Genomic DNA, 12,717 nt, shown 5'->3' on the forward strand with positions numbered 1-12,717 from the left:
GGGACATAATAATGTCATCTTTGCCCAGGGGAAAAAAAAAAAATCACTGTGAATTTTGTACAATTGTATCAGCTTTCTGCTTTTCTGTAATAAATGGCTTTTTCTGATTTGGGGATCTCTAGTATTTGTGGCAGCCAGTGTTGCAGATCTGAAAATGTGAGGGCCTTGCAATACTTGCAGGGACTTCCAAGTACTTTCCATTGCAGCTAACAGTCTGAGAGGGAGGAAGATATAAATTCTACCAGGTTTTGTATGTCAGGCTTTTAGTGTGCCAGTGTAACGTCAGCACTGCAGTGCACTTAAGTGAATATGCACTCCTGCAGTGTTTAAACTTGCCTTGACCAAAACATTCCCGGATTAGCAGGGGGGAAGCAATTCCCAGCCCAGCATCCCAGGAGTGGTGCAGGAGGCCCTGTGCAGGGGGACCCTTCGGAGGGGGGGTCCCAGCTGGCAGAGCTGGGTCGCGGAGCCATCAGGCACACCATCCTTGTGGGTAGTGACTCCAAAGATGACCACGGGGCGACCAGGTTGCTGGGGTGGATAGAGTCCACCTCGGGGCTGGCTCCGGGGAAGGGACCGGAGAAGCTAAAGTTCTGGCTGAGGAGGTGGTGCACTAGCAAGGATACAGGCTCCAGCAGCACCTCCTTGAGCAAACAGGTTGCATCATGTGGTGTATGTGGATCTCCGGAATGAAGACCCCTCACTGGGGGAGGCGCAGGAGGGAAGGGCTGGGGAATGCAGCAGAACCGGTGGCACCGGGGGCGACCGGCAGCAAAATGGGACGGGGTCTGCCGGTCTGACCCACCCGCGGGGGGACAGGCCCTCGGCCTCTCCGGAGAGAGGCCCTGGTGGGAGGGGGCTGGTGGGCTCGTGAAGATGTCCTTTCCCTGGCAGCCAAACAGTCAAATGTCGGGAAAGAGCAGGAAGGGAGTAGGGAATAAACGAGAGACGGGCAGGTTCTCAGCCGGCTGCCCGCACGCCTTGGTCTGGAGCCCCCGGCGCAGGGCGGTGGGGGCACCGCGGCGCGCCCGTTCCGCTCCGCGCTGCCACGGCGCTGTTGGGATGGCGGGCATTGCTTGGGGCGGCCTCACGCCCACGCCGGGGAATGTGGGGGACCCCCCCTCACGCGGGGTGGGGTGTGGGGGGACCCCCCCGACAGAGGCCAGAGGGGCCCTCATGTGGAGGCACGTGGGAGACCCCCCCCGCCTCCGGGAGGCCGTGGGGACCCTCCTCACGCGGAGGCGGGGGGCTCCGCGCTGTGGAAGCTGCCTCAGCGGGAACCGGAGGCAAAAGGGCACCCACCACCCCGCCTCGGCTCGGCGCCCTCCGGCCGCAGGGGGCGCGGTGCCTCCCGCGCCGCCCCGCTTCCGTGGCTAGGCGGCGCCGGCCATGGCGGAGCCGCTGTGCAGCGCGGGGGCGGGCGGCGCCGTGTACCGCTCCCGCGACCCCGTGCGCAACCTGCGCCTCCGGTGAGCGGCCGCCCCCGGCCCCCGGCCCGCCCTGACCCTCCCTCACCCTCCCTGACCCTCCCTCCTTCCCCGCAGGGTCCGCATCCAGCGGGTCACGTCGGCCGGGCCCGTCCTGCCGCAGGCCCCGCCGCTGCTCGCCGGCCCGCGCGGCCCCGAGCTCCTGGGCCTGGCCGACCGCGCCGCGACTGGTACGTGGGGCGCCGGGCGGGGGCGGGCGGGCGTTATCCCGAAAGCGGGTTCCTTCTCCCGGTTGCAAAACGCCAGCCGACACTCAGCGCGGAGGTGCAGGGATGGGCGCCGGGGGTAACCACACAGCTGGCACCCCGCGCTGAGCCGCTCCAGGGCATTACAAATGTCAGTTAAATGTGTCAGTCACAGCAGTATTCACACCCCCGGCTAATAATTAGGTAGTTTCTTTCTCATTTCACCTTAAAGGTACAGCTTGCTTGAAATTTACCACGCTCAGAGAGTGCGGGGCTTAGAGGGGGATTTTCTGGCCTATGGCTGTGATTTTTAGTATAATAATGAGGATAGTTCACCTAAAGGACACTTTGGTTTTGTTTGTATCAACATCCCAATTAGTTGTTCTCCTTGACTGTATGCTTTATCACCCCCTTTTCAGCGTCCTCTGAGGCGGGATGTTTGCTTTGATCTGTCTACCAGCTCTCCTCAAGGATGGAGTCGTAAAACAAGCGCTTCTCTATCTCTCAGTTCCTGTCTCTGGCCGCCAAATTCTGTTTGGCCAGGCTCGTGTGGTTCATGGTTATGGTTTAGCGGAAAATTCAAAAAATTCTGTTTTCTTTGGGATACCACAGGTGGCGGGGGCAGCGCTGTTGGAGTGACCAGGCCCTCTCCGGCAGGTGCCTGGCGTCCCCCAGACGATGAAGAGGAGGCCGAGGTGGGGTGGCAGGAGAAGCTCTTCAGCCAGGTGGGTGTGCAGGTCTCCTGCTTTGGGGTGTGCTGCTGTGCCCCAGCCCCTCTGGGTGGGCATTGGTGGGTGCTCCTCGCCGCTGCATGCCTGAGCATTGTCAGAGCCGCTCCGGAGCTCAACTTATTTACTGGGATTCCCAAAGGATCCTGCCTCTCTCTGTGGTTGCTTTGGAAATCTCAGCTGAAAGTGGTTGTGGCTCTGACCGTGCCAGTTAAAGGCAGCTTTTGTGCTTTACCCATGGTGCTCTCAGTTTGAGGTGGATCTGTACCAAAATGAGTCAGCCTGCCAGACTCCCCTGGACCGGCAGTACCACGAGGAGATCCTGAAACTGGAGAAGGCTGGAGGTCGGAAGAACTATCGCATCTTCACCTATACTGATCATGACCGATTCACCAACCTAGAGGAGGTACCAGCTCGTAGTCATGCATAATCTATAGACCGCTGTCAGTCAAAACCACCAGGCCTGTGCAGAGAGAATGTTTTTCAGTTCTTGGCCATGCAGAAGCAAGCCAGATACCCTGTGTGCAGGAGAACATACTGCTTCTGCAAAGCAGCTTTGCCTGGTGCCCCAGATGTGGGATGGGATCTCCCTGTTCCAGAACGATGGTCAGGGGCAGCTTGGAGGGACTTGGCTTTGTAGCATTGCTCTGTAGGGAACTTGTTGGGTGGAGTTTAGCTGTAGTTTGCCACAAGAAAAGCTAATGAAATCTACAGTCTTTTAGCAGTTTGTCCTTGCATGTAGGTGTGTACATACCTGTTCTCTCCTCCTAGAGTGGAGCTGTGTTTGGGAAAGATGTCCTTTTATAATTAAGCTAGTTCCCTCTGTTTCTCTCTTCCAGCATTGCCAGAAGGTAACTGACTCAGATCATGAGGTGCTGTCGTATCTGGCGGAAAGGATGGCCAATGTGAGGAGGAGAAGACAAGACCGTAGGCCAGTGTGAGTGCAAATTGGGGCTCGGAGCTTGCTAATGCAGGTTTCCTGGTGCTGGTGCCCCAGCTGTGGAGCAGCCTGGTCCATGGAAGTTGGTGGCTTGAGCTGTGTCACACTTGGAACCTGGCAGTTTGATTCCTCTTTGTGGGGGGTTTGGTGCTGCCTGTGCTGGGCTGTGACTTGTGCTGTTCTGTTGTTGACAGAGAAGCAACTTCTCTGAAGTCAAAAATCATCACCTGGGAACCATCAGAAGAATTTATAAAGAACAATCATGTGATTAACACTCCTGTCCAGACCATGTACATCATGGGGGACTTGGGACCTTATGGGAAGTGAGTAAAATACTGAAGTGATCTTAATTTCCCAGAAGGAAACCCATCTTCCCTCCTTACTCAAATCTCCTGTTTCTTCCATTAGTTAAGGGGAGAGAATTCTAAGAGCTCAGTAACTTGGGCTACTATTTCTTTCTGCCTCTTTCCTCAGCTGGGAGGTAACTGAGTGTATCTCTCCAAAAGGCTTCTTAAACCAGTGAAGGAAAGTGTGGGTGTGTTTGTTCCCTTCTGTACCCCTATGTGCCTTTACCGGCTCTGCTGTTCCAGAGCAAGAGAGTGTCTATGTGCTCTATTTAGGCTGTGTTTCTTGATGTCTTCCATTAGGCTTGGACACAGGGAGTATGAACATGTTCTTTGCACAATCAAGGTGGACGGCAATGGGGTGATCACAGTGAAGCCTGACTTTACTGGCACCAAAGGAGCCTACCGGTGAGTGGGACAGGGCTGGTACCTCTCGTAGGGCTGATACAGAGGGCTGAAATGGGTGCTCCCTAGTCACCCCTCAGGCAGTGGATCAGCACTTAAATTGAGGAACATTTTTAGTTTTATTCCAGAGATTTCTAAAGCAAGATTATTGTGTACTTGCGCTTGGTGTCACTGCATGTGTGATGTGTGGGACTTTGGTGCCAGTCCCTGGGGATACAGGTTATGTGTATGCTGGACACAAGCAAGTCTCCCTTTTTGAGTCACTGATGCTGGCAGGCACTTGGGCGTGAGGAGAGGGCCATTAGTGCCCCTGTGTTACTGCACAGGCCTGGTGGAGGGGAGACTGCTGTGTCAGATGGCACAGTTGGTGCTGTTGCTGCCTATGCCTATTCCCTGCATAATGGGGGAGTTCTGCCCATGTGTTTTGGGGCTCTGCAGGATCGAGCTGGATGGAGAGAAGCGAGAGGTATGGAAATACACCATTGAGAATGCATCTGTCCAAGTGCAGCCAGAGGAGGAGGAACGCGAGCAGTGTGTGTTCAGAGACGTAAGGACCAGCCTCCACTGATCATGTTGACTAGTTCTCCTGATTTGTCAGAGGGATCTCAGACCCCCATGTAGATGTAATTGATAGTGCTGTAGGCACCTAAAGTTGACAAAATGAATGTCTGGCAGTGAGTCTCATCATGCCCAGCAACCTGAGAACTTAAACAAATACTCCCTGACTGCTTTATTCCTTGGTCTAGGTAGAGGCCTTGTCCAGGATTAGCTCTGTTGGCCTCTGACTGCAGTGATCTATGTAGTGAGAACTGACGCAAGAAACCACCTGAATTCATGCCTTTCTAATGTCACCTGCCAGTGGTTTTCCTTCTCTTCAGCAGTGGGCAGACCCTTTCTTTGGTCTTCCTCTTGCTGCCTGTGTACTTATTGAATGATTTCTTGTTACCCGTAATGTCCCAGAACATTTGGATCTCATTTTATATCTTGATCTTTCTGAATTGCCTTTTTGGCAGCAGCAGTTTATAAAGGTACTTAATGTTTTAGTTTTTCATTTGTACGTTTCCTTATTCTTTTTGTGGTCAATAAGGAAATCGTGATTTTGCTACACTGATCTCCCCTCTGTTGATTTAATTGGAATAGTTTATGCCTGTGTTTTTAACATCTCATTTAAGATCTGATTCATCAGAGCTTCTTTTTCCCTTAGATTGGCCTTTGATGAGGTCTTTTCTGAAGCTGAAGTTCTATGCGGTATTAGCAGTTATACATCTTTGTTCTGTTCGATTCTTACATGCTTTGTATCTGCCATAATAATTAAAAAACCCTGTGTGCTAAGCCTGCCAACAATTTAAATTGGTTTTAAGTTATATCTGTTACAATTTTTGCAATAAGTAAAAACATGTATAGTCAAAAAGACACTTTTTCTAATCAGCTTGTTCTGTGTTTTCAGCTGTACAGTCGGCACAAGGAATACCTCAGTGGTCTCGTAGGCTCAGAATTTGAGATGGTGAGTACAGCGGCGCTCATCAAGGACCTGGAGCCCTGCTGCCTTTGGAGGCTGTTGACCTGGTTAGCATGGCTGCCATTTTTCTCAGTCTCCAAAGGCTGTTTCGTTCTGGGGATGTGTTGGCAGCTTTTATCTTGTGGCTTCCAACAGAAAATTGGGTCAAAAGGGACAGGTTGCAACAGATATGGGGCCTGCAGAGATCCATCCTGCATCTGTCAGACCAGCAGGAGAGCATGCTGGACGCTGCAGTCTCTGTGAGACCGCATGCATTGTATGAAGGCCTTTGTAATACTTTTAAGAAAAAAGGAGGGTTTCTATCTTTCAGGATAGTGCTTGCTGTTAACTTCTTGAATGTCAAACACATCTATATGCCACTTTGTTCAAGTAAGCATCCCCTCCCAACCCCAAATTGATGCACAGTTTCCCTTTTTACTGAATTACCCAGACTGCAATCTTTTTTGCCCAAATCTTGTTTGCTGAAGTGTGAAAGTTGTTGTACTTTGTTGTACTTCACTAGAGTGTCTCAGCTTGTCCTGTGCTTCCCTCAACACCCTCCCCCTTGGGCAAGTGCAGGAACGTTAACAGGAGAAACGGGAGTATGATTTCTGCAAGTGACTTCTCACTACATTTTATATCCATCCTGAAGTCTGTAAGAGACCATTTACAGAATAGTAAACTCCTGCAGTCTAGGAGTTCAGTCTCTCCAGCCTCTCTCCAGAGACTGTTCACTTCTGGAAAGTGGTATGAGAAGTCATGTCTCCTACCAGGCGGCAGAGTGAATAATTAATGTACAAACTTCAGTGAAATGTCTGTGTGAGACCCTGTTCGGGGGGGACTCTATGAGGTTTCACATCGGTCATTTGGCTCTTTATCTTGTTTATCTGCTCATTCTTACAGACTCTTCCTGGCACACTGCGGCTTTTTGTGAATGGAGAAATAAGTGAGTCCTTATTATAAACAGTAACTATAGGGGCAAATCTGGGTCTGCTGGGATGGCTGAGGCTATGGAGGGTCCAAGGATTCTTGGATCACAGGCAGGCCGGTCCAGAGTAAGTGGTTCTCTCCCTAGAATCCTTTACTTCCTCCTTCTCCTCCCCTGTTTTTGCAGAATAATCCCTTGAGAGGCTTTTACAGACTGGAGGCTACAAATGCTGTAGTGGTTCCAGGAAGACATACAGATCTGAAAAAAGGAGAGCAGATTGGGAATTTAATAGAGATTATAGCAAAGAAAGCAATTAAATGTGTGACCTCCCTAATTTGGTTAGTGATACGGGGACAGGGCTAGTTTAGAGGGGGAGTCTTCTCTGAGGGTCATATTCTGTTACTTTGAAAACCCTGGCTTTTCCCAGCTTCCAGCGGTAACTGGTTGTCCCTGATGTTATGGTGCTGGCTCTCCCAAAAGTCTGCAGTGAGTACTGGAGGAGTTTGTGTGGAATCGAGCAGCTGAAGTTCATTCTCTCTTCTCAGTTTCAGCTCAAGGCTATGAGTATGACAACCTCTATGTTCACTTCTTCCTGGAGCTGCCTAACCGTAAGTATTCACATTTCCAGCCATAACACAGCAGTTTAAGGAATGAAGCATGTGTTGGCTGGTCCATCAGATGTGCTCTGCTGAAAGTCAGTAAAAGTTAGTGTTGGGGCTGGGATCTAGTCAGAGGTCTTCAGAGCTAAAATTGCACAACTCAGTTGTTTGAACTAAACTCATGTCAGGGAGGAATTAGCATCTTCCCTTCTTGTCTCTTCCAAATCAGGCTGGCCCACAGAGGTCCATTGGCTTCTCAGCCAGTGGTGCTAATGTCCAGCAGCGTACCCCAAGTTCATTCCTTGTACTGTGGAGAGTGGCCTTCCTGTCTTCCCCATCTCAGCAGTGACCTTGTTTGATTTCAGTGCTTACTGTCACGTTCTCATGTTCTGTGCTGACACTAACGTATTGAATTTTGACTGATAAATAACTGATAAATGACTAACATGCACATCCTGCTGCATGTTTAGTTCCCCTGAAGCTATGGCTCTGGCTCCCCTCTGGTGTTTGTCTGAAGAGGTACCACTTTTGCCCCTCAGTACATTTAGATAAGGTCCTACTATTCTCTTAAGACGGAGTTAGTACTTTTCACTGACAGTTCAGGGCATTCTGAGGAGCAGCCGTTGCCTGGAACAAGATGGGGTGGGACAGATCTAGGGAAATTCAGGGTGGGTGATGTTATCTGTTGTTATCCCAATCAGCTGGGACTGACATTCTCCTTTGAGCTGCTGTGGTTTGAGTCCTCCCTCTCACCTAAAGCATTCACCACTGTGCTTATGTTCTTCTCCCAGAGTGGTCGAGCCCTGCATTCCAGCAGCTATCAGGAGTGACACAGACCTGTGCCACCAAGACAGTGGGCTGGGTAAGGGTGCTTTCAGACCTACAGAGCAGTTTGAACAGGCATCCTCTGAAGTGGAACATGTGTAACAAGCTACAGATATGTTCAGCAAAGGTCCTGACTTGAGAGCACCTTCCAAGGGCAGAACATGTCTGGCATTCTCCTTGTTCTAGCTATACTTGCCATTTTTCAGGGTGCCACTGTGTCCAAATAAAACTAGACTAAATAAAACTGCTTCAAAGTAGTTTCTGGAACTTTTTTTTCCCTTCTGGCTGATTGATTGCCTTTGGAGCTTTGATTTTTGTGTTCTGAAATGCTCAGAGTTAAGGAAGCGTTGTTCTGGCTTACCTGGGGCAGGAACGCACAGTCTCTAAATTGATTTCTCAAAATGAATGCCTGCTCTTATCTGGGAAGTTGGTTCCATTGCTGTCTCCAGTTCCTCTCTTACAAAATCTGAGTTTTTATCAACTTTTTAATGTCTTCTATGTGAGACAGTTTGCATATTACAAAAGTAATTATCATACAACATTTCAGTAGTACCATTGTTTGAGGTATTTTGCTTGGCTCCTGTAAAGATTGTGGCAGTGTAGTAGTTATGCAGCTAGCTGAATTGTCATTTGGGGCGTGCTACTCTTTCCCCTTTTTCATTACTTTTAACAGCCTGTTCCATCAGCGCAGCACTTGGGAGCATATGCAGGTCCATCATGCAGTCAGGTCTTTGTTAGTGTGATGTGATTGAGCTTGTTTGGGCATCATTATCTCTTTTCTACCATTAGTTATTTTCTCCCTGCTCTCTGTGCCCCCTGCAATTCTAGTGATGAATTCTCTTGTCCAGGATCTGATCTCTGTCCTGTTCCTTTTCTAGGATAACGTGGCATACTTCTGCTACCCCTTCACTTTGGAGATGTTTTTCACCCAAGGAGATGAATCAGAAGGTGTGTTTCCTTGTTGCTCTGAAATGTGAAATTCTGAAATCTTTGATTGCAGTGTAGGCATCATGCTGTCTGGTATGTTGTTGGCCCCCCACCAAAAGATGAAAGGACGGATTTAAACAAAGGGAAATGTGCTGCTTCAGCAAATGTTCACCGTGTCACCACACAGCCTCTGTACTAGCAATGCATTAGCATTTCTATGGATTCACTGATGTTGTCCTGCTTCCAGGCTGTAATCAGCTTTATCCAGTTGCAAAACTGTATCTTAGCCTGTTTGCCTCAGAACGCATGGCATGCTGGTCTGTGTTGCCATCCCCTGTGTACTGCATTGAGCCCTGGGACTCGGCAGCAGCTTTTTTGTACACAACTAAAATTCTGTGCAGAGTCTTATATTTGTAGACACGCTCAGTGACCTGTATAATCTTTGTATAATTTATGTCACTTTGAAACTTCCAGCTCTTAACTTAAGCTGGGCTTCTCTGCTGTCTGTTCCTGTTGCTTCACTACGCTAGTGCTGCTTCTTCATCAGCCCCGTTGCTTCTTGGATTGCAATTGCTAGAGACAGCTTTGCCTCTTGAATTCATTGTATGCATTGGATTTGAGTAGTCAACCAAGACTAATGAATTTTCAGCCTAGAATAAACACGATGAGTTTGTTTCACCATGGAAGAAAGAAATGCTTGGAGACCTCTAGGAGGATCCAAGTTAATAATACCCCAATGATGGTGGGAAAGGTCAGAGATAAAAACAGGTTCTCCTGTTTGGCATCAGGTCATTCACAAAAGATTGTCTTGTTTGCTGAAAGATAATTGATGAATCAGTTTGGACTTGCTCTCAAAACAAAGAATTTTCCCAGACCTTTAACATCAATAATTCTGTTTTCATACTCAAATCTGAGGGCTCAGCTTTTACAGGGGAAATAATCACCCATATGTGTAGGTTAGTCATTGTAGAAGAAATACAGAAAGGACTTCCTACTAGTGGAGGTGCTTATTTAGCATTTTTTTTCTGTGATAGTCTCCCTCACAAAGCTGCGATCTGCTCCTCTTACTTGCAGTCAGTCTCCCACAGTGGCCTGTCCTTTACTTTGAGGTCCTGTCCCTGGATTTCTGGCAGAGGTATCGTGTTGAAGGATATGGTTCTTTGGTGCTGCCAGCATCTCCAGGTAAAACATACTTGGGGCATTATGTTAATTGTCTGGGAGAATGAGTTGAGTGGTTCTCTTGCGAATGGATTCAGCTGGTCTGGGGGAGGCTTTGCCTTTGCATACTGAAGGGAGGAAGAATTTGATGCATTCTGCACCATTCTGCCTTGCTGTTGAGATGCATCATGTGTTGCGGCCCTTGCTCCTTCAGTGATTCTGTCACAAAATCTTGTGTGATAAAGTGCTGGGGTGACGCTGCATATCTGTCTTTACAATAGCGGTAGCCCTCTCCGTCCCACAAGTAATCTGAGGGTCACAACTGTTTTGACATCCATGTGTGGTAAGGAGATGCTCCTCATGGGTAGGGGGTACTTTTAACGCTGGCTGTGTGACTGTATGGGGCTTACTCATTGGGAAAATGTGATAGAGATACGGTGCAGTGTTTTCATTTCCAGCCCACTGTGGTTTGGGTCAGCAGGTGTCTATCTACCATGCTGTCCTGTGTGACTCTGAATAGATTGTTGGTTGTAGCTGCTAAGCTGTCCTGTTGTCCTGGGTCAGGTCTCCACATGCTCACCATCCCCACCTGGCGCCCTGTGGAGCTGGGGACCGTCGCTGAGCTGAGGAGATTTTTCATTGGTGGATCTCCTGAGCTGGAGGACATAACCTACGTCAGGACACCATCAACCTTCAAGGTGGGCTCATCTGCAGGGCGTTGCTCTTGCTGGGCGATGGTAGATTATGCTCTTGTCTTCAGACGTCTGTGGACAGCCCTGACCAGATTTGAACAAGGGTAAGCTGGTGGTCCTGTCCCTCTGACGAAAGAAATGTCTGTCTGGAGAGTGTCTGTCACGTCAGCATTTGTTACCAGCTGTAGACTTCTTTCTGTGTTTTAGTAAGGAATCTGGGCTGTATCACCTGTTTCAGGTGCAGAGCAGGAAGCCGATGAATGTGAGGCAGACAGAAATATCCCGCTCTTACGAAAGCTGCAGAGGTGCTTGCTGGTGTAATGAGCAAGTTGATCTTAATAACATCTTACGTGTGGCCTTTGTGTGGGAACGAGCCCCCATGCAGTTTCTGAAACCTTCTTCCAGCACTGCACGATCAGCTTGCTAGTGTTTAGGTCCTGCCCTCAGCAGAGCCTGGAACCATCTGCCCTTCTTTCTGACCTCACTTTCTGTGTGCAGCAGGGAAGGGAGAGACTCTGTGCCCACAGGAGTGCATTCTCCTGGTCGTTTTCACTGGGGTCAGCCTGCTGCAGCAGGTTACGGGCTGTGGCTACTCTAACTTGTGCCATCTTTGCAGGGAGAGCGCCTGAGCCGTTTTGGTTTTCGCACAGAGACAACAGGGAGCGTCACCTTCCGGCTTTACTGCCTGCAGCAGTCTAAGTAAGTGCAGCAAAGTGAGTACGAGCTCCATCTTGTGTGCTGTGTTTTGGCAGCCCTGACCTCCTGCTGTACTTCTGTGCAGAGCCTTTCTGGAAACCAGTGCCCTGAGGCAGCGCATGCAGAGTGTACTGGACCGGCTTGGAAGCTTCAGCCAGCAGAGCTCCGTCTACAATGTTTTGGGTAGGGCTTTCGGTGTCATTCTCCCAGGTGAGCCTTTGGCTCACTTTTCCCCCTTTTTACAGAGTTGGAAGGATATTTCAGGAGAATCCATTACCATGCGTTAATTGCAACCCCATGAGCAATCTGAGTCCATAGCAGAGGTTAAATGTTCTCATCTGAGCTGGAAACTTAAGGAGGTGTCAGCTCTCAGCAGGCAGAGGGATAACCACTCTGAAGGCAAAGCCTAGGCTGGGCTGCCGAGTCTTGCCTGGCGCTGAGCATAGCTTGTGGCGCTGATGCACAGGCTGTCTCCGGTTCCGTTATGCACAGAGCAAAGACAGTGCTAGAAATAAGTGAAGAGAGCAGCAAGGACTAGGTGCTTTGTTGGTGGAACTTAATAATAGGAAGTGAGATTCCTGCTCCAGGAGAGATGATGTTCACTGGACAGGCTCATCCCTCCCATTCCCTGAGGCTGTCTGATGCACTCTGGCATACTGTCATTTGCTGTGTTGTAGAGGCTTTCCAGAGAGCACGGCGCCGGATGCAGGAAGCGCGCGAGAGCCTTCCTCAAGACCTCATCAACACCTCTGCTGCCACTGTGCACCAGTCACAGGAGTCATGATTCCACCTCCGCTGCCTGGGAGCGCTCAGCATCTTCTCTCGGGCACAAGCTCCCATTGTTCAAGAGGAGTCATGGTGCTGGTGCCTGGAGGCTTTTGAAGCCCTTCCTTTTTTGTTTTCCCTGGGTGGCAGAAGGAGTCTGTAACACATTCAGACCCAGAATCTTTGCATTTCCACAGGTACCTGTGGAAGGACCCCCATTTTTTCAAGGCATTTTGTTACCAGGCCCTAACAATACAGCCAATTGTACACATTTCTGCCAAGTGGACTAAAATACAGACATGGGACATGTGAACTCTTGAACAGCTTTTCAGGAATTGAACAGTAAATTATTAGAAATATTTCACATCTACATGACTTGGTAAATTTCGTTTTCTTCTTAAAGAAGAGGGTGATGTTGAAGGACAAGGCATGAATGCTGTTTGACATTTAATGAAATGAGTAGATAACTTCTTGAAGTGCTGATAATTGGTGTCAGCATTTGTAGCTATAGGTCAGTCAACAGTAAAACACATCTATCCA

The 12,717-nt window shown here is 49.4% G+C and overlaps 1 protein-coding gene across 2 annotated transcripts; it reads left to right on the forward strand.

The window, feature by feature from the left end:
* Positions 1-1,353: 1,353 nt before the first annotated feature.
* Positions 1,354-12,717, forward strand: MKS1 (MKS transition zone complex subunit 1). Of its 2 annotated transcripts, none has more exons than XM_075112770.1 (18): positions 1,354-1,469; positions 1,545-1,657; positions 2,285-2,397; positions 2,651-2,806; positions 3,240-3,337; positions 3,535-3,663; positions 3,988-4,092; positions 4,528-4,636; positions 5,537-5,593; positions 6,491-6,533; positions 7,061-7,123; positions 7,906-7,976; positions 8,818-8,887; positions 9,941-10,048; positions 10,589-10,722; positions 11,333-11,415; positions 11,498-11,595; positions 12,090-12,717. In XM_075112770.1, exons 1-18 carry the CDS (start codon positions 1,390-1,392, stop codon positions 12,194-12,196), a joined length of 1,737 nt encoding a protein of 578 aa, XP_074968871.1. In that variant the 5' UTR covers positions 1,354-1,389; the 3' UTR covers positions 12,197-12,717. The 2 variants fall into 2 exon arrangements, with proteins under 2 accessions (XP_074968871.1, XP_074968872.1); XM_075112771.1 differs by having other exon boundaries at positions 2,330-2,397.

The sequence above is a fragment of the Phalacrocorax aristotelis genome, chromosome 18, assembly GCF_949628215.1.
Source record: "Phalacrocorax aristotelis chromosome 18, bGulAri2.1, whole genome shotgun sequence".
In the NCBI taxonomy this organism is placed as follows: domain Eukaryota; kingdom Metazoa; phylum Chordata; class Aves; order Suliformes; family Phalacrocoracidae; genus Phalacrocorax; species Phalacrocorax aristotelis.